Genomic DNA, 23,513 nt, shown 5'->3' with positions numbered 1-23,513 from the left:
AAGATGGGGCTGTGAGCAAAAATTTGGCTACATCTGGCAGGACCCAGTTCTTTGCAGAGCTTCTGGATAGGCATGTGTCACTTGCCGGGTGTTTTTTGTTTTTGTTTGGGGATACTGGTACAATAGGAGCAGCAGAATCCAGGTGTTGGACCTGAGTATTTGTGACATTGTTACACCAAGTTGCATTGGAGTCTGGATTTTTTTTAAATATAAAATTCTATTTACATTTATTTTCTGTATAGGCACTGAAACCAGGGACTTGGGGCTCAAAAAACAACATAATCCAACTTTTAAGCAGAGACCCAAACTTGGCAATTTCTAAGTCTTTGCCATGCTACTGCACTGGTATGCATCAGTACAGGGTATTGTGAATGCATTGGGGACAGTTAGCTTTTTCTCTATTTAGGCAGCAGAATTTGAAGGATTGGGGCCAAAAACTGGATGGCTAGAGCTTTTTATGACAATCTTGCACCGAAGTCAGGGCAACGTAATTTATTCTATTTAACCTGTGGAGTTTGCAGAGCCTCCTCCCCACCCCATCCCCTCACAGATTTGTAGACTCTAGGTACAGGATGCATTAGTCTAGATTTCTAGAACACAAAATAAGTGTTAAATGGTCTCAATTTAGCCAATGGAGTTTGGGCACTGGGGCCAGAAACCAGTTTGTACCCGGGCCTAGGCTAGCACAGATATTTAATGCAGTTTTGCCTTGCAAGTTTTGCGCATACCTGTACCACGGCCATACACAAGGCACACCTTACGTCAGCAGTCTGCACACGCGTGCACTAGGTAGAACTCCCTGCCCCTGCGGTGCAACCCACATGTGAGAGCCGCGCGCCAAGCGCACAAAGACAGGAAAGGCGCCGCGCGGGGCGGGGCTTGGCTCGAAAGAGGCGCACTTTGAATGGCGTCCGGCGGAGCCAATCCCCTCGCCCTGAAGTGAAGCCCTTCTGGGCCAATGGGTGACGGGGAGGCAACGCTTCAGCGAAGGCGGGGCGTCTGGGAGGGGGCCCCGTGCGCCGTGTAATGGAGGCTCAGTGCGCGAGCGGCCATTGAGGAGGCAGGAGCTGCGTGTGTGTACCAAGGGAGGGGGTGGGGCGGCTGCTGGAGGAGTTCGAGCCCCAACTCTTGCCTCCATTTGCGACAGCGGCGTCGGCTCGGCGGCGCGTCCCTCCCTCGCGGCGCGGGGGCCTCAGGGAGGGGGGAGATGGAGATGAAGAAGCGCATCACGCTGGAGTTGAGGAATCGGGCCCCGGAGAAGGTGAGGGGACGTGACGCCCCCCGGCTCCCCATTGCTGAACAGCTGATAAATGGCCCGGGGGGTAGCCGCCACGTGGGGCCGGGTGCCTCTGTGCTGCGAGGCCGCCGCGTTCCCCCCGCCCCACACACACACCTTCCCTCCGCCTCGCGCCCCCAAAGGTTCCTGGGGAGGCTGCTTGTGCACCCGCGCAACCCTTGGCTGTTCCGCAGACCGCTGCTGTGTGTCTCCGCAGCCGACGCCGAGCGCGGCGCTGGATAAGTGGGGCAGTTTGTGCCTGGGATGGGCCCCCTGCCCCAGGCGTTTGGCTCTGTGTGAGAGGGTCTTCGGGGTGACCCGAGAGCAGAAATTAGCCCCCACCCTCCCCGGCAGCCCCTTCTCGGAGCTGCGGATCGGGGTCGACCACATTTGGCGGATCCCTTCTTAGCTTTTTGCCGGCTAGTTCTTGGTTGAATTTAAGGGTGTTTCCCCGTTTGGTGTCAGTGCTGGATTTAGAGTGAGAACTTCTTTCTCCTTTCCCCGCCTTCTCTGCTAACTTAACTCTTGTGCATGGAAAAATGTGGGTCACCCATCATGCTTCAATATCTATAGGTTTGGGGGAGTTTTTTTACGACCCTTCAAGCTAGAGCTGCTTTTTGGGGCTGATGAACACATTGGAATCCGTAACTTTTATGATCCCTCTTCTGGTTGCCATCTCTGCTGTGATTTGCCTTATTTATTTTTAACTTCTACTACGTGGATATTGTAAACAGGTCAGAGTTGCACCGAATCCATTTTAGAAGTATCTGGGTACATGACTGATTTCCTGCAGTCCTTTTCCAGCAATCTGCCAGAGGCAGGCAGTTTTTATAAAACCTCTGTGTAGAATGCTTTCCCCCCTTTCTTTCTCTTCTCGCATTTGGAGCTGTTTATTTTGAATTACATCGTTTTTAGTCTCTTCTTTCTCTTTCCCACCCCCTTCCTTCCCTGAGTTTTCAGCTCTGCCCAGTGAGCGCATGATGGGGTAATGGCACCCTCCTCTCTTTTCCTTGAAATCATACTGCTTATAACCGGCCTTCCTAATGGCTAAAGGCAGATAAGGCGATTGCCGTTAGGTCCTGTTCAGTCATCAGAGACAAGATAGGCTTCTCGTTTGTACCTCCACCCACCAAGCAATAAGGTTCGGTTTTGCGAGGTCATGTACAATAGGGTTCGCTTCTCTGTGCCCGCCATGCAGCTAGAGTCAGGTAGCTCCTTTCTAACTCTGTGATGGGAGTGGACTGGAGGTGTAGAGTGCTGCAGAGAACGCCAGCCCTTGCTGCTGTAACTTAACTTCAAAACAAAAGTCCAGTGGGAATGGAACCTGCTTATAGTGAAACTTTTTTTTTCTTTTATAGCGAAGGAGGATGAAAGTCCTGAAGTGCATTGCAATGTGCAGATTGCATGTCAAATATTTTTCTTAACGTTTTATTTCCTCTTCAAGCAGATAAAAGCAATTCTGATCATAACGAACCTCTTCTTAAATGTGGGAGCCCAGGGTGTGTGTTTACACTGTAAGATTCAATTATATGTAGACAAGTGTGTTCCTAGAGATTGTCTGAAGGAACTTCAAACAAATGTATTTAACAGAAGTTTAAGGCAACCATTTTCAGGTGATCATACTCATTTATATATTGTGTTCTGCATTGGGAAGGATTTTGCTGCACTCTACTTTTTTAGGGGGGTGAGGTGGTTCAGTTAATCTCCTATAGTAATTTCATTGACTGCTGTGTGATCAACCTGCAGCCTTCGCTTCCGTGCTGTTGAACTCAGCCAACAAATGATTTGTAGCTCCAGCAGATGTTTTTGCATTTAGGTCAGTAAGAATGCTATTGACCAGCATGTCTAGGTGCCCCAAGAGTATAAAGTCCAGATAGGTTGATATCAGAAAGTGTTGTTACTTCATGCCAGGCTGAGAGATTGACCTGATTTACAGTAAATGTAGAAGCGCATAAAAACTATTAGTTGAATAAACAATACATATTTTGATAATTTCTGGCCAGATGTTTTTAAAAGCCTAAATATGCATTTAGATTAGCATAAACATTTAACTGAAGAGACTGGAGTAGCCCCAAAAGAATAGTTCCAGTGTTTTATGAAATTTTTGTTTTTAAGGAAAAATCCTCTACAAACTTTATTTAAAACAATATTGAGGCTTTAGCTCAAACTGACAAAAGTAAGACCAAAGCCAAGATACCACTTGTACTTTCCCCTCTATCTGTAGTGGTGTGAAATAAGGCTTTAAATTTTGTACCTCTTATTTGTCTATTATCCACCAAAATGACCAGTAAGTTGTCAGTCAACAAGTGTGATGTTCTTTAGAGCCACCCTTATTTCAAAGCTGAACTTTACATACTAATATTGGGCTGGATCCTTTTTTTTGTTTTTTTTTTGCAGCTAGGACATTTAAAATGTCAGAGTTTTGTGGGAAAATGTAGTGCCCATGCCTGTTAAAACCCACAGTAAATGGTATGTAGAAGGTTAATTTGGCGGTCCTATTTACCCTTTCTCATAATATAAGACATTCTGTGAAATAGAGTAACACATTTAAAACACATAGAAGAAAATGCATAATTAACCTGTGTAACTCACTGCCACAAGATATTGAGGCAAAGAGCTTTTAGTAGGATTTGCAAAAGGATTAGGTTCTTTTATGGGTAATGAGAATATCCAGTTAAATTGGTAGAATTAACAAAATTTGGGGATATTAAATGTTCATGGTATAAGCTAACCACTTAAGTGATGGGTTTAAGGAAGAAATTTCCTTTATTGGTATATTATTCCTTAATTGTCCAATGTGCATGGGGTTTCTTGCACCTTCCTCTGATGCATCTGGCACTGTCCTTTATCTGAAATAGGATACTTTATCTGATAAACCATTGAGCTGATCTGGTTTTGCGATTCCTATGCTTCTAGCCATATAAAGGTCCACGTGCATCATTGTGGTTGTGTTATCCAGAGCCATATATTTCTGACCATTAACATGCTAAAATTTGCCTCTTACATATTTTCCTTTTTATGACCATGCTTCAAACTCTCTTGCTGCAAATATATGCTATGTACTTTTTTAGTAGGTTGGCAATGTTAATTGTGGTGACTGTAGGCCCCGATAACTTCAGTTTTTGCTTAAGTGCAAAATAAAACATGTTGTCTTAATGGTTTAATTCTTCAAGCTGTTGGTTTAGATAAAGTTCAGTGTGCTTAAAGGTCTTCATTAACCTGAAGAGTGACTTTATGTTCTGTTTGAAGGTGACAGAGTTGGTGCTTGATAACTGTCGATCCAGCAATGGTGAAATTGAAGGCCTGAATGAGTCATTTAAAGAGCTAGAGTTTCTCAGCATGGCCAATGTAGAACTGACATCACTGGCCAGACTCCCCACCTTAAGTAAGCTCCGAAAGGTATGTATCTCTAGACTTTAAAGACTGTTAGTCTTTAAGGTGCCACCGGACTCCTTGTTGTATTTGTGGATACAGACTAACACAGCTACCCCTCTGATGCTTGGTGTCTCTGGACTAAAAGTCAGTTCGCTTTTGCCAAATTTATACACCTCTTTATGTAAAAAATCTTTGGTTAACACAGGTTCTTGTACCCTTTCAGTATTGACAATCACATTTGCATCATATTGAAATGTCTTACTAGAATGTCTTTGCAGGGCTTTGAAATGATACCAGTCTAAACTTTTCAAGATTTAAAATTGGTGTGGGTATTTTTAAATTATGTTCAAATTATTCTTGTCCAAGAATTCTTGGAACAATAAGTGGCTTATCTATTCAACACTAGAAATTAGGGTCTGGTATAGCCTTCTCATGATATTAGCATTTTCATTGATGCTGTGGCTTTTAATTAATTATTTTATTAATAAAATACACCCAATATATTTATACAAAGTCATTAATGTGTGTACTCTGTCATGTGCATCATTAATCTAAAAATGAGATCTGAGATCCTGAACTTAATTGCTTCAAATTTGAAATTATCCTTTGTAATTTCTGTAAACTTCAAAGTAGTCTTTCAAACAGAGATTGACAATTTGAGTACTGATTAACACATGTAACTTGCACCGATTAATGTCTGAGGCAATGATCAAAAGTACAATATTACTTTTTACTTTTACAGTTAGGTTAAAGATATTTCATGCAATTGAATGGAAAGAGAGAGGGGGGCTGAGGATGAGATATATTAGGTGAAAACCCAGCTCCAGAGTATGAAACACAGGTTCCACTGGAGTAACTCAGCGTTTCACCCATGACTAATGAACCAGGATTTTGCCCATTATGTCTAAATAAAACCAGTACAAAGATCTAACATCAGGTTTCACTTCCTGCTGAAAATCTAGGGTCCCAATCCTGAAAACATTTAAGCACATGATAAACTAACTGTGCTAAGTGTGACTAGTCCCGTTGTAGTCAATGGGACCACACAGGCTTCAAGTGACGGATGGGGACCCAAGTATGAAACTTCTTAATGAATTATCTGAACCAGGCACATAGTAAAGTGCTGTGGAAATAAGTAATATGTTAGGCTTTGGAAATACGTACACATCAATATAGGTTCCTTTTGTTTTAAGCAAACTTTATTTTATGTAAGTAGTCTGAGGCTTTTATGGGTTATACAGGAAGTCAAGTGGTCTTGTGATGCATTTATTGTTATAATAAAATACAAGCTCTTAATTTCGATAGCAGTGAAATCAACCATCTAATGATCCAATTTTTGTGTATGGTAGTTGGAATTGAGTGACAACATCATTTCAGGAGGCCTGGAAGTCCTGGCAGAAAAATGTCCAAATCTCACATACCTAAATCTAAGTGGCAACAAAATCAAAGATCTTAGCACTGTGGAAGCCCTTGTAAGTATAAAGTAGTTTCTTTGTTTTTGTTTTTTTGTGTGTGGTTTTTTTAAAGAATTGTAAACCATTGTTAAATCTCTAAATTTAAAAAAAAAATCAAAGGTAAAAATAGATCATAATATTGAACACAGTAGTGATTGGTTGTAAGTGGTTGACAATAGGAATGCCTTACAAATACAACAGATAAATGCAATAAATGGTGTTTAAGCTAGTGTTACATAGGAGATCAGTAAAATACAAAACAATAATAAACTGGGTGGTTTAGCTGCCTGTGTATAGCTTTAACAAAACTGAAAGGCATCCAGAGAGCAAATTACTGTTTTACTTTTTCCATACGTCAGGTTTTTTGCCAGTTCAAGTAACACTTGGGTGTTTTCTTTCTAGTTTGTCAGTATCCCAGTCCATCCTATATTGCATAACTCTGCTGTAATAAATTCATCATCCCATAGTTCAATCAAGACAATATTTGAAAATTTACTATCGGAAGCTATCCTGTGTTAGCAGTGGCATGGACCAGGTCAGAGGTTGTCAAACTGTGGTCTATAGTCAGTGTAGCACTGGCTATCTATATATTGCTGATCCTCCTTGGCTTTCAGTTGCTAAAATACACTGAAAGAAACTAAAAATACAATAATTACTTGCCTAATAACTTTTCTATGTAAGCAATAATAGTTGCCACAAGAATGTTAAGTGACTGTGAGTGGGAGGTGTCCATGAAACTATCTTTGAAGAGGGGTTCTGTAATATGGGAAAAGTTTGGGAGTCACCTGTACTAGAATTCTTTAAGCTTATCCGGAAGATCTGTTAGTGTGCACCCTGGCTTGCTGCACACCAGCTGGTGTTATGGACTCTTCCCCGGAGCATTAAAAGTTCCATAGTGTGTTTTGATGTAATGACCCCTTTAACTGCAGGATCAAAGCCACTCTTGGGTAGCTAAAAAACAGGAAAAAGTCCCATCTTTCTTCCTTCCAAGTTTATAGGAGAAATAGGTTGATTAGCTCCTAGGGGTTGGCTTGTGTCAGTGAGTAGTTTTGTATTTGTGTAGAAACTGAGGGGTAAGCTAAGTTGAAGAAATAAATCTTGAGGTGTAAGTTCCACAGAGTAGGTCCAGTACCTGTCTAAATTCTGTTTTCTGCTCTTGCAAGCCACCTCCTGAATAGTTTCACTCTTCTCGTGGAACATAGCTGTTAAGAAAGATCATGGATGCAGAGGGACAGGTGATATCTGTGACCTTATGGGGCGCTTCTTTAATTATCAAAACAGAGACTTTATACTGAACTCTGTATATAAAGGGAGTCATTGCAGAGAATGGATGACCAAGGTGGTGAGTACAAAGTAAATTGTGTAGCTGGATTCACAGCCTATTATGTTTAGGCTAAGACTTGCAACTTGACAAAGGTTCAGGGTACCAAGTAGTTTCTGTGTGTTAACTGGAAGAAAAAGATGAGTACTCTTAATTCTTCATTTTCAGCAAAATCTTAAAAACTTGAAGAGTCTCGACTTGTTCAATTGTGAGATCACAAACCTGGAGGATTACAGAGAAAGCGTTTTTGAGCTGCTTCACCAAATCACATACCTAGATGGATTTGATCAGGAAGACAATGAGGCACCTGATTCAGAAGAAGAGGAAGATGAGGGTAATTTTTCTAAATGTGCTATAGCTGTATAAAATATACTTTCTAGTCTCAACTTTAGATATTGATAATATAGTTACTCTTGGACTGAAATAGCACAATATCATAAGCTACATTTTTGCAGTATAGCTCTGTAGCATTCACTCATTCAAATGATGCTTATGCTGAGTTACAATAGGAAGAATTGGAGTCAGAACATAGTCAAGAATGTTGTGCAATTCTTGTTAAATGAGAGAGACTTTTACTTGAGTAAAGATATGATTACATTAAAAATAATAAATAAGCGAGCCAGCGGTAATCCATTTTGTTAATGAAAGCTTTTTGCGGGAGGGTTTTCTCACTTCATATCTGATCTATGTGGAAATTATATTTCAGTAAGCATACTTGTATCACAGGAGTAGAAGTCAACAGACAGGAGGCCTGTAGCAAAGCTAGTATTGGAATCCCCTTGTGACCTCGAGCATCAGTTTTCCTTATCCCTGAAGTAGGGATACCACCTTCTTCATTGCTATTGAGGGCTAATTCATTAATGTTTGTTTATAAATGGTTCTGAAATTAGATGGAAGGCTCTGTAGAAGTGCAAAGTTATCACAGTTTCTGCACTGATTTCAACGCAAGGATGGAAGGTAGCAAGCCTTTCTTTAAATACTGTTAACTTTTCGGACCATGATCACTAAAGCTATGAAAGACATCTGAAATGTTTGTTTCACATAGAGCTGTTCATGAGTGTCTCCGTGTTGCTATTCTGGTGGATTGTACTTTGGCTTTAGATTACATCTGTCGTCATACTTAAATCTGAGTTGTGGTCTTTAAGAGAATTTCACCAAAGAGAAGCTAAATGTGTCAAATGCTCTAGTTTGAAAATGTAAACAACGGATAAGTAAATGTAACAGTATCTGAAAATCTCTTAATGGGCATCAACCAGAAATTTTGTAAATTTAAAAAAAAAAAAGTTTAAAAAGTAGTTTCAGATACTAAACCTGTCCCTAAATTCCACCTGCCAGCCTTTGTGGTTCACACTTATATTTAAAATGTCTTCCCTGTAGCTGCATAAAATACCCTGTACAGAACTGCCTATTTGAGAGAAATTGTCAAAGTGGCTATGTGCTGCTGCAAATGTACAAAATAAAAATGAGATCTCTTCTCTAATACAGTTCTAACTGTAGGCATTTCCTGGAACAAATAGGAAGTAAAAGTCATTCAAGGGTATTGTGTTAAGCTGGCTGTCCTTTTAAATTTTAGACCTTGATCTACAAGTGACTATGTGCAGCAGATACCCCACAGCCCCCTTTCCCTCTGACTTCTCTGAGGATTGCTGCAGGCTTAGGGATCTGCATATGCAGAAGAGTTGCTTGAAGGATCAGGGACCTTGCCCTATCACCCTTGGTATCTAAATGCTTGTTAAGTTAGTGTTTATACATTTATAGTCTTCATATATTTTAAATATACTCTTTTCTCCAGAATGCTCTCCATTTTTTAAAACTTCCGGAGAAGACCTTGTTACTGAGTTGTCTTAGATTTTTGGGAAGCATGTTTATGAACAAATGAGTTTATGAACAAATCATCACGTTTTAAGTGAGGATATATGGAACTATTTCCTTTCTTTCAGAAGGAGATGAGGATGATGATGAAGATGAGGATGAAGCTGGTCCACCAGGAGAGTATGAAGAGGATGATGATGAAGATGATGGAGGTTCAGACTTGGGGGAGGGTGAAGAAGAGGAGGAGGAAGTGGGCCTTTCATATCTGATGAAGGAGGAGATTCAGGTAAATTTATACTTTTTCAGCTACTCAGTCCAAGAAGTTTTAATTTCACAAACTCTGTTTCTGGGGTTTAGGATTTTCATGAGGCAAAATGGCTAAACACAGATGCATTTTGTAGAAACCGATTCTTATAAATCTAGCATTGTATGTAAAGCAACAGACCACTTTAGATTTTGGTGATAAAGTTTTCTCTCTGAAGTATTTAGTCGAGCATAAGTATTGCCTAACAACTAAATAGCTCTGTATTTCTCTTAAGAATATGGCTTTGATTTTTCTAAACTTCCATCCCACCACCTAAAATGAAAAATGTCTGCATTTTCTGTAAGCTCAAAAAAAAAGACCCTATCTCCCCTCCCCTATGTTGAAATTGTACACTACTACCAACTAAACTGTCAGATTAGAATATTTTTTGGGTTAAAGTAGATAACCAATCTTTTTTATAGAAAAAGTGAAAAAATATCCTTGTTCTTGACTACGTAATCTACAGTAGTAACAAGAATAGTCAATGCTACTTTATCTGAGTAACATTAAAATTAAACGGGGGGGGGGGGGAATTAAGCTTTTTGTAATTAATGCTATTTTACATGGGGTGGAATTTTTATCCCCTTGATTCATTGGTAACTCCTCTCAGCACTTCTGCAAGGCTAGCATCAAAATTACTACCTTAATTCAAAGATCTCAGAGATCTTTACAATATTCACTCACATAAGCTTATTGAGAAAGGCAGGTATCTCCATTTTAGATGTGTGAACTAAGCACAGGAAGAAGTGAAGTGACCTAATCATGGCTACATGGATCAATGGCAGTTAGAAATAAAACGCAGGAATGCTGAGTCTTAGTTCTTGTCTCTTGAACTAGACACTTACCCTGTTTTTTGTATGGAGGAAGTGTATTTATTTTTGTTTCTGTATAGCAGCAGTTCTCACACTCTTAAGATCTTCTGTACCACATTCAGAACCAAAAGTATTTGGAGTACCACCTTCATAACTTTTCAGTGTAGTTATAACAGATTCTTATTTTAATATAGGTTGAATCTCACTAGTCCAGCAGACTCTGATCTAGCAACATCCGTGGTCTAGCATGATTTTATTTTATGTTTTTTATGCTTTATCTACTTATTTCCTTGTGCCAATACAGTAAAATTGTGTAACAACACTAACACTTTGTTATGAACAGAGCTGGTAAGCCTTGGCTAGGCGGCGGCGTGTTGTTCCGTTTATTCGCCTTGTCGAGATAAAAATAAAGAGAGACCCGCTCGCTACAATATTGACCTCCCATGGTTCGACAAATTCTCTGGTTCAGCACCATTCAGGTCCTGAGGGTGCCGGACTAGAGAGGTTCAACCTGTATTAATCTTCAAACCATCCTGCATGCCACATGACTGCTGTGTATGTACTATCAGTGATACATAGACCACAGTTTGAGAACCATGGTTGTTTGGTGGTCTTCATTTTATTAATCATAATGAAGTGTTTATAGAACTTTCAGTGCTTTGTATAGTCTTACAGAATTCTGTAACCTTTTATCAGAGCATTGAGATTTTGAGGAGGTAATGGCTGAAAGTCATTACAAGAAGGTAGAACTAAGTTTGATTTGAGGAGTTGAATAAGAACCTTTTGGAAATTCCTTTGGAGAATGGACAAACAAAGGTTTGGAAAGAGAACAGAAATTCTTCAATGTTAAAATCTTCAGTAAGTCAGTAGCTTCTGTATACCATTGCTTTTGGGCAACAAGGAATTACAGTATGCATTAAAAAGGGCTTTAGAGGAGTTGGAAACCATGGTAGCACAACAGAGCTAGATAGTGAGGATGCTTTCTATTTGCTACTGATAAAGTGGCCTATATTGAGCATGCAGTTCGGGAAGTTCAAGCTGGTCAGATTTTTATCATATTTTGGAGAGCATAAATGAGGGCTAGAATCAGCCAAATTCTATGTCATTTAAACCAGACCTTTAAATAAGTAGCCTAATTCGAAGCTTCCCTTATACATTCAGCAAGAGCTTGTCTTAAATTTTTTGTGTTTAAAGACAAAATTATAGATAAAATTTTAACTGTAACGCCTTCAAATTTTTACCAGATGGTATAATAAATTAACGTGTATAACATTAGCAGTTACTGCTTTAGCAAATAATGTTCAGTTTTTCATCAAATCTTGCTGTACTGCAGAGATCTCACAACATTGTGTGATCTTGTCTGGGGTTTGCAGTAACAAGTTGGTCCAATTGAAGCCAATTTGCCAACTGCAAACCTGAAAGAGCAACTTACTTCTCATTTACTGTGTTTTTTTTCTTTATTGACATAGTAGCAGAAAATTAGATCTGTTCCTAGTTCATCTATTGCTGCTGCCATAGTTTCTCCACATTTTTTCACAATCCTCTATTTCCGTGACATTTTGATGAAAGCTTATTTGTTGTACTGTCTTGCTCTTCCTTAATGTATCATTTTGTAAATTCCTGGTGGTATCACAAACTATTGATAAGTGGGAAGTAACAAGAAAAAACTCAGACTACAGACCAAATTCTGATTTTTATATATCTGTGCAACCCAGATAAGTGCAACATAGAGAAGAATTTGGCCTCCTGTCTTCACACAGCTATAGTAAAAAAAACCTGAGAGAAAGTAAATACAGAATGTGATCACTAAACAGAATAAGTGCTTTGTTTAGAGAAAACTGAAGTATGGGCTGCTTAAACTAACCCTAGATATACTGCAATTTTTAAAAATCTGATTAAATATTTCATATTGTGAAGGATGAAGAGGATGACGATGACTATGTTGAAGAAAGAGGTGATGAGGAAGAAGGTAAGTTTCACTAATTGTGAAAGTAGCATGTTTCAGAACCCTTCTGAATTGATTCTTTCAACTTCTGTAATTTAGGAGGTTGAGACTAGCGGTCCATTAGTATAAATTATGTCTGTCTAGCTGGTCTGTTTGAAGGTATGTAAACACAGGGAAAGAAGGTATCCTGATAATGGACTTATGAAAGATTTCACAAGTTAAGCGTTTAGCTGAGCAGCCATGCATTACTTCATATGCTATCTCTTTTCCCTTAACCAGTATATCTTAACACTTAACTTTTGAGTAAAAATGAACAAAAACAATTTTCTAAGCATTTTTATAGAAATATTTTAGTGCCCTAAAGTGTAAAGGGGAAAGTTGCCAAATGAAGGAGCTACAGAAATCTAACTTCCTAAGGTAGGGCTGTTGCATAAACTTCGTTTATCGCAGGTTTAAAAGAGGTTCATTAATAATGCATCAGAAGTGTCTGAATTCCCTGGTTAGGGCTTAAAAGCAGCATTTTTGGGACCCCCGCAAAGCCCTCCCTTACTCCCACCCGCCATGGCATCTGCATAAAATATTTTAAGGAGGTGTCATTTAAGAAAAAACAAAACCCAGTGTCCTGTTTAAGGGCTGCATGCTTAAACTCATTAGTTGGATTTTTTTTCCCATCTAGTTTCTTTCAGTAGCTTCTTAAAGAGTTTAAGTGAAATTCCATACATTAATGTCTTATGTAGTTCCTATAAATATAGACAAAGGCTTGGAAATAGATGTTTGAGGGAAAAGAGTTCTGTTTGACTTCATCTCAAGACCTAAGAACGTTGAGAATATAAACAAGCAAAGTGACAAGCTGCCTTGTAACTAACAAAAATAAAGGAAATTCATCCTACTTGGAGAATATATTGGTACTAAGTGTATTGCTAGTATTGAGGAATAGTGGTATATCATACTTTTAGAGGGAATGATCTCAAGCTCTGTCTGTTGAGAATACTGAGTTTTCTTTGCATGGTACAAATGGGATACCTCTGTATACTCATGTATACAATAAGTATGAAAAGAATCAACAAGAGAAATTGGGTAAGCCTTACACTTAATAGGCAGAGGCTACAAACAAACTGCCAATCAAAAGGCAAATAGACAAAAGCAGTGGCAAAAAAAGGAAAACTTTGGATTGTACCCTTCTCTCACTTTAGAGTGTCTGTTTAGATTTCAAGATGTTCAGGGCAGGGACCAGTCATTTTATGTTTATAAAATGCCCAGCATGTTTTTGGATGCTAGATTGAAGAATAATAATAATAGTTCTGTTAGTGGTAGTAGTGTAATCCTGCTACTGTGTAGTAAACATCTACATACTGTGATGGGTTGGGTGACTTACTTACGTGGTTCTGCTCATTTTCAGTAAGGACTGGCCAGATTTAGAGAGATTTACAGGGTGAAAAGATTCTTGAGTTTTTGTGTAGCCCTTTGAAGCCAATTTCTTTATTAAATGTAGACTAGTAGACAAATTCAAAAATTCCTGATTGCATTAGTGGACTTTTGTTCTACGCGCTTGGCTTAACTGAATACCTCTTTGGAAATTTGTACTCTGGATTTTAAAATCACTGATATTGAACTATGCAGTGTCGTAGCCGTGTTGGTCCCAGGATATTAGCGAAAGGTGGGTGAGGTAATATCTTGTATTGCTTCAACTTCTGTTGGTAAGAGACGAGCAGCTTTCAAGCTCACACAGAGTTCTTCTTCAGGTCTGGAAAATGTACTCAGTATGTCACAGCTAAATACAAGGTGGAATAGGTTGTTTAGTATAAGTAATTAATGCACATTTCAAGGGACATTCAAGACGCATTCAAGGTGTTAACGGTCCACTTCATCTTATTTACCATGACAGTAAAGCAGCCAGTGAGGATGTTTAAATGGCCAGAAAATGATTCTGAGAATGTCAAATCTTAAATTTTTCAAATTGCATTTCATATTTTGGCCACAAGAGTGCATAATAGGCCACTTGGATTAATTATTGCCACATTTTTTGTATGAAACTGTTGAAAATTAAGAAAAGTAAGTTAGTAAAAGCAAAATCAGGTTAAATGTGTCCTCTCTCCATTTTAAATCTCTATATAATCTGGTTTACTGAATATGTAACTTGCAGTCCAGACATGAAAGGATTCAGATGTACATCAGACTGAAGAATAACCTGTTTCCAGTATGAAATGTAGTATGTTCAGTTTGAGTATTCATCTTAATATGGCTCACCTAAGTTACTCAAAATAAATAAGAAACTGGTTGTTTCAAAAAGATCCATCAGCATCACAAAGATGTATAGTAATGAGTGTATATAAGAAGAAAAAATATAATTTGAAGTAGTCTGCTGGTTTTTTATAGGTAAGAGCACAACACAAGTTAACTTCTTGATGTTTAAATTGAGTGTAATCAAATATATACAAACTTCTTTTTCTCAGCAGAGGGTGTCCAAGGGGAGAAGAGGAAACGAGATCCTGAAGATGAGGGCGAGGAAGAGGATGATTAAGTCACTATAGAAATAAATAGGACCAGAGTCTTTAAGTTACAGAATACGCAATAGTGATCATGCAGATCTGTATGTCTCCATGTACCATAGATGTCCTTACAGAAGATAACATGTTAACTTTTTATAGGAAAGGTGTGGTTTTACTATTTTTGCCCTTTTTATCATTCCAAATAAGATGTAATAGCCTGGTAGTGAACATATGTAGAAAACAACTTTCAACCCTATAATCACTGAACCCATCGTCAAGTTTTCCCCTAGAATTTTATTTGGACTTCTTTTGTTTTATACAAGCTTGCAGTGTTTGTCATTATTAGTCCACAATTAAAGACAGACTTTTACATGGGTTTAGTATGGTGAATTTCATTTAAGATTTTAAAATTGTATGTAAACTGAAATCAAAGATGCTGTAATGTGATAAAGTCAACAGTCTATTTCAAATGAAAAGTTGGTTAAAACCAATTGAGCTGACCACAGGTCCTACTTGGAATCAACTTGATTATTTTAACTTTTAAAAAAAAAAAAGTGACCTGTGAATTATTTGGTGATGGGGGAGCTTATGCCCTCTTTTACTGTGTTATTACTTATGAAGAAGGCCTAAACAGGTTTAAGGCCTAGTTTTCCCTGTTTATTCTGAATATCAACTGTGTTGGAGGACTTGTTGGATATGTTTGAGGATGTATATTAGCTCTCATGCTTTAATTGAAGTGGAGGAGATGTGGCATCCTTAACAAAGGCTTGCTTTCTCCAGAATGTTTAGTCATTGAAGTTATATAGGTATTTCAAACAAACTAAAAAACAATCCAAAGTTTTTAACAGTCTAACCAAAACTCCCTATCCCTCTTACTTGCTCAACTTTCACTCACTTGGCTCTTGTTATGTTGTCATTTCATTAGTTCCCCAATTATTGTAGTCTTTTTGAGGTGAGACAGGACCTGAATTTCTAATGTAAAAACAAGCAGGTATTCCCATCAAACACTTCTAAATTTAAAAAAACCCCAACCTTTTAAAGCCTTTATAAAACATAAAAAGGCAAAAAATGAGTGTGAGATCAATTCTCTCATCTTTGCAGGTCACTTTTAAAATTTTTGTGTCGTTGCAGCTAAATCATTAAAGGCCCCATTTCAACAGTAAATAGTTCTTAGTTTTCTGTCTTGGAAAGCTGCGGCAACTTATTCCACTTCACATAGTTGGTTGCAAGTGCAGAAGATATGCAGGCCAGGCTTTTCTTTGGCAGACTGTTAATTGTGACTAGTAGATCTTAAATTCTGCCCCAATGGATTATCTCACTTCCCATTTGAGCCAATGCAAAATAGAAGTTCAGAGACACAGCACTCCTCTTTTGCAGTTGTAATTTGGATTTCAAACAGGCATCTCAATGCAACACTAACTTGCATTGTTTCAAATAGATACTCAACCAAATATCACACACAGCTTTATTCAAGAGACTCTATTTTTTTATTATATATCTTTCTTGGCTGACAGTAACTGTGTTTAAACTGTGGAAAGATACGTGAGGTATTTCCTGGACCTGTATAGTGGAGTCACCCATATAGCACAGTTACCTGTAAATATTTAATAAGGCGTTTCACATACTGGCAGACTTTAAGGCTATGTCTACACCATGAGTTAAGGGTGTGATTTCCAGCTTGCATACGCATACTTGTGCTAGCTCTCATTGAGCTAGCATGAGTATAAATAGTATTTAGCACGGCTTAGCTGTGCTGAGTATGTACCCGTAAGGTTCAGGTGGGTTTGTACTCGGCACTGCTAAACCATATTGTTGTGCTACTGTGGCTGAACTACTGAGAATCACAGTCCTAGCTTGTATAGACACAGCCTAAATGTAATGATTCCTGAATCAAGTTAAGACAAACCGCATGAGCAAAGAAGTCCACAAAGCCCAATTTCTTGGGGTTTTTTTTCTGTTTTTTTCTTAATAGAGCCGTAAATCATAGTTCATGTGGTTGTAAAGCAGAGCCAACTTTTAAAGACATTTGAATGGAATGTATGAGACAGTTGGCAAAAGATTTGGAAATATATTGATTAAATGGGTTAAACTTTTAAATGGATATCTGTAGAGACACTAGAAAAGTAATTGGTGAAACAACATTTGCAACCACAATCCAAGTTCCTATGTTTGTTTGTATGAATATTAAATGAATTAAAAATCTTAATTAAGTGCACACCCCTTCTTTCATTATGGAGGCTCTGTGTTCAAAGCAGTTGCTTTGTATTCATCTTTACTATCTCAAAGTTTTTCCCCTATGTTTGTCTTTGAATGTTAACTTTTTTAGTCTCAGCAAATGATAAAACCTTCCTATTTACAAATATGTACTTAAATCTCTCAATGTAACGATTATACTAGACTGTCTTATACTGAGGCATACACAAATTGTACTTAAATACAGCGTTAAACTGAAATTTAAATTAAGAGATTTTTGATGGAAATTACTAAAGTTATCAACAGTCTTGTTTCAGTCAGCAAGTCTACCTTAAATCATTCAATGTTATAAAGGTTAAACTATTTAATTACCTTTGGAGGGTTTAGTAGATCCTTCCATAAAACATGCAGGCTTACATTTTTTAAAACAGTTCACAATGTGGTGCATCAGCTGCTGGTAACAAAAGTCTGAACCTCACATGCAACTATGACTTGCTAAGTAATTTTGTCTTTTCCACAGTGTTACCATTTTAAATATAGTTTCCACATTTGCCAGTCAGCTTGACACATAACCAAGATAGTACAGCTTTTTTGTTTGTTTTTAAGGTAACACACAGAGCCTCCAGATACCTGAAAATTTTTTTGCTTGGTGGGTGGTCTTTTCATGCAAATATGTAAGGGTGGGTTTTATATTTTGTAGAGGTTTTTGTCCTATTTTAATGCTCTTTGTATGGCAGTATGTATATAGTGTGTTCAGTTCCTTATCAAACCCTTTCCTTAAAAACTTTGAAGTAATTGATTTTGTGCAACTGTGTTTTGAATAAAGCCATGACAGTGTTAAATAAATAATAAAAAAAAAAAAACCCTGCAGCACTCTTCTGATGACTTTTAGTTGTAACAAAATGTGTTTCTTCCCCATGTGTGCTGTACATTTTAAATTAAAGTTTTTCAAACTGAATTATTTCAAATAAATTGAAATTTTATTGTTGTATTGGATTAATTTTCTAGCATATAGCTTCCATTCAGTAGCTGCATTTTTTGTTTGTATCAGAGGAATAAGCAGTATTTGCTATTTCCCAGTATTGTTCTCAGTTAATGGAAACTTACTGTACTTTTATTATAACCGCAACTACCTGTCCTTGTAAAGTTGTTATTGAAGTAATAGCACTTCCCTCAAGTTTTAAAATACATTAAGTGTTGTTCATGTCAGTCGGGCTGTCATTGCGGGGTGGGGGGGGAATCAATTCTGCCTTGTATAATACAGTAATACCTAGCTTTTGTATAGCACTTTTTGCAATAGCATTTTGAATTCCATATTTCAGAGAATCAAGTAACTACAATTGTGAAAAGATGATTCTAAGAAGATGATAGACTGATGTGTTGTTTTTTAAAAAAGTGAACTTAACAGGTTTTGATATTTATTTGCATTGCAGTAGCTCCTATTTGCTACACACCATACTGTCGCTGTCCCAAAGACCTTACACTCTAAGTAACTGACCACCCAGATTAGGGTGACCAGATGTCCTGATTTTATAGGGACAGTCCTGATTTTTGGGTCTTTTTCTTATTATATAGGCTCCTATTACCCCACCCACTCACTGTCCTGATTTTTCACACTTGCTGTCTGGTTACCCTAACCCAGATTCATATTGGCTTCCTGAAAGAAACTTCTAATCAACTTTCTGTAGAATTGTATTTTCCTAAGCTTAGCCCTCTAATTTTACCAAAAAATTTAGTTCTTGAATTTTGTTGCTGTGAGTTCTCTGCCCTGAGCTATTTTTGACACCTATATATAAACCTAAAATGATGTCAAGAGAATTGAAATGCTTTTCCGCATAACCTCAATGCAGAAATGAGTATGCAAGTGCTAGCGCTGCCTGCCTTCTCTGTAAACTGATGCAATTCAACTACAGTAAATAGACAAATCTGGTTCAATCTTGTGAAGTAAAATTGATAATGGGATGACAGGCGAGAGCTTGGACTTTGCTTTTTAAAAGTGGTTAGCTAGACATCTTTTGGAACTAAACTTCTAGCTCAGTCTCTTACTCTTCCGATGTAGAAACATTGAGGTCTCCTTCAGGTAGGACTTTAGAAAGCTACTCCCTCTACTTTTCAAGGGGCTAGAGATCCTGTTGCTTTCATTTTGAGATTGGTCCGATATCCTTGACAAAAATCCCATGGATGCACTTGTGAAAGTTAGTTACCTCCCTCCTTTCTGTCCTAGATGACTGCTTACTCCATTGATATATTTCTGAAGCACTTCCGCTGCTTCAGAATGAAAGGCATTAAATTAGCTTCACAAAATCCTATGTGCCTGTTTCTCCAGTGGATTTTTTGTGGGGGAGGGGATGGAGGGTTGGGACTGAGTAAAATATTTGCCTTTCATAATGGCGAAGGGGTAGGTGAGTATATCTTGGGTGTGAATTAGTAGTTTTACAGCCTTGTAAGTCTGCAAAAAGGTAAAAACATTACATTGTGGTATGCCAGTATACAGAGGGGAAAACTTAACTGTAGGGCACAGTAATTTCCTTTTAAATACAAAAATAAATGTGAAGATTTGAGGCATTCCTGGGGATAAGTGTTCCAAAAATGAGTGCCAAGGCTAGTATGTTGTCCTGACCGGTACTAACGTGCCTTTCTCTTTGCAGTGTCTAGTAAACCTTAAAAATAAATAAAACAGCTTTTGTCTGCCCTGTTTATGTGATAGCTGCTGCCTGAACACATTTGTGGAAAGTGGGGTAGTAGGGCAGTTATGTCAGTATCAAGGGTGCAAAGAATGGTGCTTTCTCTTAAAGAGCAGTTGATTACCAGTGGTAAGGTTTGTACTGTTGCTTATGTCATCCATTTTGTCACAACCTCCACAGGAGTCCCATGCATATTTTTTCCTCATACTTTTTCTATTTACCTCTTCCCACACTTCCTGCCCCTTCCTCTTTAGTCCTATTCCCTCCCCGCTCTTGTGTGACTTGCTTTATGCCCCATATTTTGCTCTCCTATGGTATCTCTTCTCCCGCCCCCCCGCCCCCCCCGCCGCTATGCTTCTGTCTCAGTGTTGTCCTGCATCTCATTGTGTCTCTGTTCCCCACCGGGTCAGTGCACACTAACAAGGGGGACATAGCAGCCTTTTTCTGAGAAGCCTGTGGTAACTAAAATGGGGGCGCCTTGTCACTTCCCATTCACCCAGCCAAGCGCAGGCTGCCTGAGGCAAGAGCTGATTGGCCCCTGAGCGCGGGAAAGCCGTTATCCACGGGTTTTCCCCAATGGAGCTGCAGGGGCTAGGCAGCCACCCGCCGCTGACTGGCTGAAATTTGCCGCAGTTGCCCCCCTCCTTCCCCCCTCTCCCCTTCAGCCTTGTGCGCAGCCGGCGCGCGGGGATTAAGCTTTGAAGTGTCGCGCGAGCTCTTCCCCCTCGGCTCCAACGGTCGCTCCCCAGCCCCTCTGCTTCGCGTCTCGCCCTTTTGCCCCACTGTGGCTCAATGATTTATTTTTGTAAGGGAAGAGGGAGGAGGGGTGAAACTGCCGCCCAGTGCCACATATTCCACCTTTGAACCACCATTTGCTACATAATGTCTGAAAAATAAATTAATTCCTGTCAGCTGGTTAATATTTTTCAACCCAACCCCTCCCCCCCGCGAAAAGAAACACCCACCCACAAATCCTGAACTTTCTCCTCAAATCTTGACTGAAAATGTGATTTTTGTAGTGGGCGAGAGAGCTCAAGGATTGTTTTAAATAATCATTTCCCTCATAGTTTTAAAAGTTGTTTAATTTGTCAGTTGCTGCCCAAATAAACATCAAAATAAGGCAAATTCCATCAAGTACACAATTTACAAAATATCCTCACCACCCCAGATCCTCTCTCTAGGATTGATTTTGTTGCTGGTCTGCTGGGAGATTCTGAGGCCAATTAGGCCATTGCTCCACCTTTCCTCTCAATAAATACTGGCAAGATGTCATAACTCCCTCAGAGGCACAATTGGGCACTATGGCTTTTATCCTCCATGGGACAGGAACCCTATTCTGGTTTCTCTTACTTGCTAGCTGTTTTAATCTTACCCCAGGTAATATTTCACTCATGGGATATATTTTAATTCTGATATAAATAACTGCTGAACCATCACTGTTGCCAATCTCACACCCACAAAAATTATGAGATTGTCTTGAAAATCATGGTTTTAAAAAAGAAAATAAGAATTCTGTTTGTTTGTTTTTTTGTTTTCTGGTGCTGTAGACTTTATTGGTAATGTTTTCAATCTTTTCTCTGCAACTGTGAGAGCTAAAAACATACTCTTTTAAAGACAGAAGCTGAGATTCTCATGTAATCACATTAATTCAGGAGCTGGGGCTTTAAGAAAAGCGGCAATTATTGTGAGATTTGTGATAAAGTTGTGAGAACTGGCAACCCTAAAAGCCCCCATTTCCTTACAAGTAAGATGGGTAGCATGTTTTGAGCTTGTCAGCAACCAGTTTGGAGGAGAGGTGGTTAAAAGAAAATGGGATATATATACCTGGTGTTGCTAAACGCGAGTCATGAGTCAGGCCACAAAATAATAATGAAATTTGTTTTAAAATAGTTTAAAAATAAAACAATGTTGGTTCCTTTTATTTGCCTGCTGGTTTCCATGCATTTGGGATGTACTCGGATCACATTTTCAATTTTTTCTCTAGCAATAAGGGCTAGAAACTTTAAATGAAGGTTGAGGTTCTTCACTAATCAAATGCCTCCAAGAAATGGGGCTTTAAAAAAAATATTATGAAAGGAGGACCCTGGGCAAAAGCAGGGTCATAAGTGGCTGGAAAAGCAGAGGGCAGGCTCATTCTGTTTATGGAGCCTAATCTGACTTCCTTTAATGATAGACTCTCATTGATTTAAATGAGAGTTTAATTGGGCCCTTGGAGATAGGGTAGCTCAGCAAAGAATTGCCTTCCATTTGGTCCTGCTGTTTGAGGTGGTTAGTGTTGCTACCCTGATCCTTCAGCGGAACGTGAGGGATGGGGGAATTGAATGAGGACTTGCCTCTTGTGCTGGTCTCAGGATAGATGGTTGCTGTCTACTCCAGGCCTGCTGCCAACAGGGGAGGTGGGGAATAAGTGAGTTCTGCTGCTGAAAGAAGAGATTGGGCAAGTCTGTAAGTTAGAAATCCTGGCAGGGCTCCTAGCAATTGCTTGGAATTAAGTTCCTGCGTCAAGAGCAAAACATCTATCAAATTACATGTATCCTATGATTGCAATTTGTCATATGGCTAATACAATTCAATGTTCCATTTATATTAAAATACACAAAAATGTACGTAAATTCATAAGAATGGGAATGGCTCCAGTTCGCTAGTAGGTCAGACTAAAGTGGCTGGGGAGGGAGTTGTGAGAGTGCTGCAGTTCACATGGATCCAATACCCTACTTAATCACAAGAATGGAGCAATCTGGCACAGTAGAGAGAGATGACACCATGTTGTATGCATAGGTTCATGATCTGCATTTGTTGCTCAGTGGCCCGTCACCTAAAAAACTGGGATTTTATTGTGTTGTAGCCTTAACTTTCTAGGGCTGATGATTTTGCCTGGACAAAGAGAAATATTTAAACCATAGCATATGTTAAGCTTCAGTTTTGGACTTTCCACCTTGACCATATCCCTTTTTAAAAAATAACTGAGATGAGGAAATCGTATCCTCATGCCTCTTAATTCGCCTGCCAAAAATGAGGGAAGATCCAAAAATAAACTTAATGGACACCAGGATAAATCAAAAGAAAACCACATATTACATAAAAGCTGGCAACTTCTGGCATTGGGGCAAGGGAGCTTATCCCAGAAAATGAAATGGATTCCGATTACATATTTATTTTTGTGTTGGAGAGAAGAGTTACTTTTGCCAGTTTTATGTGGTGCTTTAAAACAATATACGTGATGTGTTCTAGTATTTACTAGTTCTTCTTTCAACAGTAAAGATAAATTCAGATTAAAAATGTGCATTTATGCATTGCTGACATGTGGGTAGCAAAATGAAAGTTACTTGAATCCCACTCTGTGAAGCACTGTCTGACAGCTCACATGTAGAATAGAAGGGTAAGTGGGAGAGGGCCTGTCTCCTGCCATTTAGAGATTAGGATTCTAATTTTTCTGCAGCACACAGATCATATGAGAGTGGAATGTGGGCGGGAAAGATAGGAGGCAGAGAATATTTTGAATGAGATGGGAATAAAAGTGTTTAGAAAAGGATTGGGAAGGGAAAAGAATGGTATGGTAGTGCATTTGAACACAATAATAAAAAAGGAACCGGATTGGAAGCAAAATCAAGAGAGTGGTAGAAATGGAACAGATCTAGTGGATAAGGGGGAGACAACCTGAGTGAGGGGTGAGAATTTAACAGGGAAACAAGAGCTGAGTAGGGAAAGAAGGAAACAAATAAGAAGGTCAGGAGATCGGTAGACAATGTCAATGCATAGAGTAACCAAAAAGAAGGCATGAGAAAGTGACAATACAGACTGGATGGAAAGAAAGAAATAGAGAAGGGTAACACAAAATTGGGGTGGAT

At 38.9% G+C, this 23,513-nt stretch overlaps 1 protein-coding gene across 3 annotated transcripts; it reads left to right on the top strand.

Annotated features, from left to right (window-relative positions):
- Positions 1–1,026: 1,026 nt before the first annotated feature.
- ANP32E (acidic nuclear phosphoprotein 32 family member E) lies at positions 1,027–17,969 on the top strand. Of its 3 annotated transcripts, none has more exons than XM_077840811.1 (7): positions 1,027–1,261; positions 4,526–4,675; positions 6,001–6,123; positions 7,595–7,760; positions 9,370–9,524; positions 12,272–12,323; positions 14,753–17,969. In XM_077840811.1, the coding sequence occupies exons 1-7, from the start codon at positions 1,208–1,210 to the stop codon at positions 14,818–14,820; spliced, it is 768 nt and encodes a 255-aa protein (XP_077696937.1). In that variant the 5' UTR covers positions 1,027–1,207; the 3' UTR covers positions 14,821–17,969. The 3 variants fall into 3 exon arrangements, with proteins under 3 accessions (XP_077696937.1, XP_077696936.1, XP_077696935.1); XM_077840810.1 differs by having other exon boundaries at positions 1,029–1,261; positions 9,367–9,524; positions 14,756–17,969; XM_077840809.1 differs by having other exon boundaries at positions 1,030–1,261; positions 9,367–9,524.
- The last annotated feature ends 5,544 nt before the right edge of the window (positions 17,970–23,513 follow it).

Source organism: Eretmochelys imbricata, chromosome 24, assembly GCF_965152235.1.
Source record: "Eretmochelys imbricata isolate rEreImb1 chromosome 24, rEreImb1.hap1, whole genome shotgun sequence".
In the NCBI taxonomy this organism is placed as follows: domain Eukaryota; kingdom Metazoa; phylum Chordata; order Testudines; family Cheloniidae; genus Eretmochelys; species Eretmochelys imbricata.
Note: the sequence above shows the minus strand (reverse complement) of the source record. Positions and strands in the feature narration are given on the sequence as shown.

Excerpts from the sequence above, each read along its gene's own strand:
- ANP32E (XM_077840809.1), top strand. The coding sequence starts at position 1,208 with ATGGAGATGAAGAAGCGCATCACGCTGGAGTTGAGGAATCGGGCCCCG. Across the intron at positions 1,262-4,525 it reads GGAATCGGGCCCCGGAGAAG|GTGACAGAGTTGGTGCTTGA; the intron begins GTGAGGGGACGT and ends TTCTGTTTGAAG. Across the intron at positions 6,124-7,594 it reads TTAGCACTGTGGAAGCCCTT|CAAAATCTTAAAAACTTGAA; the intron begins GTAAGTATAAAG and ends CTTCATTTTCAG.